Source organism: Chrysochloris asiatica, unplaced genomic scaffold (assembly GCF_000296735.1).
Source record: "Chrysochloris asiatica unplaced genomic scaffold, ChrAsi1.0 scaffold03712, whole genome shotgun sequence".
NCBI classification, from domain to species: Eukaryota; Metazoa; Chordata; class Mammalia; order Afrosoricida; family Chrysochloridae; genus Chrysochloris; species Chrysochloris asiatica.
The window spans coordinates 5,900-9,054 of record NW_006412230.1 but is presented as its reverse complement, the minus strand read 5'-3'; the positions used below and the strand labels follow the sequence as shown (position 1 = coordinate 9,054).

General features: G+C 36.2%; 1 protein-coding gene across 1 annotated transcript; it reads right to left on the bottom strand.

Annotated features, from left to right (window-relative positions):
• Positions 1-594: 594 nt before the first annotated feature.
• On the bottom strand, positions 595-1,200 carry LOC102812907 (olfactory receptor 14I1-like). Its single transcript, XM_006878101.1, has one exon. The coding sequence runs from the start codon at positions 1,198-1,200 to the stop codon at positions 595-597; it is 606 nt and encodes a 201-aa protein (XP_006878163.1).
• Between the last annotated feature and the right edge of the window lie 1,955 nt (positions 1,201-3,155).

Genomic DNA, 3,155 nt, shown 5'->3' with positions numbered 1-3,155 from the left:
CAACATTTTTTTTTCCAGGTTGGCCATGTTCAGTACCCTGGAATTGTTTCAAGTGGATGGGCCCCTGTTTAATTATGGATGCTTAAGGCATGGTCTTTCTCTATGATGCCATTCTTTGTTTATAGGTCAGAAACACATCAAAGATTTTACACATATTTTTACAATGTGGATCAAACTTCTCATTTTTTCAATAAATCTTTATGATTTATACAAATATTAAAATGAGTGAGAAGAATAAGGAGTACTTACTTTTAAACAAAGTTATCTAGATTCCTGTTCACCCACAGGCAACTAGGAAGTGATCTATTTCAGAAGCAGAGATCTATTCCTGTAGCAATGGAATACAGTTCTGCTCTGATACATATGGGGTATCAGAGTTGGATTTGACTTTGATGTCATTGGGTTTATTCATTTGATTTTCTTTTTAAAGGAACTATAAGACACAGAGATGTATAGCTAATAACCACATATGTGAGCTACAAATATAAAAACACACAACAAAATATTTGATATCTTAAAGTCATAGATTTAAATTGAAGAATATAGAGTCAATATAAGCAAAATTTCTTTCAAAATTTCTTGTCTTTAAGAATCTTAATCAAGTAAAACTCTGATTGGGCACTCAAAATATCTTTTGTACATTCTGCCTAGAGCACTGTTAATTTCCCTGTTCCGCAGACTATAGATGAGGGGATTTAAAAACGGTGGCAGCATGGTGTAGAACATGCCTATCAGAAGATTTGTAAGAGATGCTTTATTTGCAATTGGACCTAGAGCAGTAATTAAAACAGAAATTACAAACAAAAAGAGAATAGCCCACTGTGGAGTACAAGTAGCTAACGCTTTGTTCCGAGCTTCCACAGAATGGATCTGAAGCACACTTGAAAAAATTTTAATATATGACATAACCATGAAGGCAAAAAATGCTATGACAATGCCAGAACTTATAGTTAGGAGCCCAGATTCAGAAAACTGAACCTCTGAAGATGAAATCCTCAAAATTTGAGGTACATCGCAGAAATATTGATGGATCACATTGGACTTTGTGAATGGAAGCATGAACATGTTGACTGTATAGATGGCAGAATAGAGCAATCCACTGGCCCATGAGCCTCCTATTGCCTGTGTACAAGCCTGTGGGGTGACAGTGAGCCCATAATGAAGGGGACGACAGATGGCAATATAGCGGTCATAAGACATCACCACAAGACCTGCAAGTTCTGAAAATGTACATAAAGTATACAGGAAAATCTGAGCAGCACATTCTTTGAGTGAGATTGATTTTCTACCTGTCAAGGAATTCACAACTGATTTGGGAACAACAACTGAAATAGAGAAAAGATCTATGAAGGATAAATTGACTATAAAGAAGTACATTGGATAGTGAAGATGTGGGTCTGTCACAATTACTAAAATAGAAGATTTCCAGCCATGGCTCCCAGATAAATCGTTAAGAACAGCAGACCTTGTAAGAGTTGGAACTCCCTGGAGCTTGAGATATCCATGAGTAGGAATTCTGTGATGATAGTTTGGTTGCCCATGCTTGCTAATATGCTTCAATCTCACTAGAGTCAAAGAATAAAGTGGAAAAATTAGACTAAAACACAAAATTCAGAAATCCATAGTACCTGCAAATAAATTGATGCCATTATGACCTCTAACCTAGAGGGCAGGTAAGATGAATTCAATAGGTGCATATTTTTCTTGGGATTTCCCCAATAAATGTACTGAGATACAACTTCAACATGAAGGGAATCAGGTTATTTAAGCCATGAATGAATTCAAAATTAAATGAAGAATCAGCAATGTTGTGTGTTTTGATTCACATTTTTACTATTCCTATAAAATAACTTTTTAATCTCTGTCTAAACACTATATGTGATTCATTTTTTATTTCCTTCAATATCAAATGTTTGTTTCAAAATTATCTAAAAGAGCCATAATTACTATAAATTATCACCTGATGAGCTTGAACCCCTGACCTTGCAGTTAAATCAACAGTGCCTTGTTTTGACCACTGCATAGTCATCACTGTGGAGTCCTGGTGTGGTGCTATGGGTTAATGCACCAAACTGCAAAGTTGATTTAACTGCAAGGTCAGGGGTTCAAGCTCATCAGGTGCTCCTCGGAAACCATATACAGGGTCGCTATGGGTTGAAATCAACTCAATGGCACTTAACAACAACAACATAGCCATTACTAAGTCTCTTTATGTGCCATGGAATTAGAGTCACTTCTCATGTCTTACATCTGGGGGGAAAAATGCCCTAAAAAGAATTTCTATTACAGAGTTAATGAATGGCTCTGAATTTCTGCTTAGAATGACTTTAAACCACATGGAATTACATATAGGCTATGGTTTACCATTCTTTCAATTTTATTACCGTATTTTGCATATGTAAGGATCTCTGGTAACATAGTGGTTGTGGACTGGGCTGCTAATCACAAGGTCAGCAGTTTGAAGCTACCAGCTCTTCTGCTGTAGAAATATGAGGTGTTCTGTTTCCATAAATATTCACAGCCTCAGAAACAGCATACAGGATTTCCATGAGTCAGAACCTACTTGATGGCACCTAACAGCAACAACAACACCAACAACATTACATATATATGATCATTTTCTTTCTTCCTTTGAAGCATAATCTATAAAGGATTTGAGCTGAATAATATTCTTAGCAATATAATTTTCCTATTGGTAATGTACACTGTGAGTTCTATTATGGCCACTTTACCTTAGCTCCTCATTTGCACATTTGTTGTTGCTAAGTGTCATCTAGTAGGTTTTGGCTCATAGTAATCCTGTATGGGGTTTCCAAGGATGCACTGGTAAGTTTGAACCGTAGACCTGGCAGTTCAAACTGACCTTGTGGTGGAGTGCTTGTCGTACAGTGCCACACCAGGAGTCACATTTGCACATAGCATCTAAGGAAACGAGAAAAAAACATCTTACCTTAGATTGCTCCTTCACAAAGCAAATGTTCTTCTATCACACACACCTTCCAATATTTAATGAAGACTAATATTCTGTCTAGATTCTACCTCTACATTCTTCTGCAGCTTTGGTTTAAGCCTTCCTATTCAAAAATAACTAATCTAACTTGAACTTTTTACTTGAGAATATCTTGAAGCATTTCAAATTATGAAATTTAATTATC

What these genes read in the sequence shown, in the direction of transcription:
- LOC102812907 (XM_006878101.1), bottom strand. Translation starts at nt 1,200, where the DNA reads ATGTCTTATGACCGCTATATTGCCATCTGTCGTCCCCTTCATTATGGG.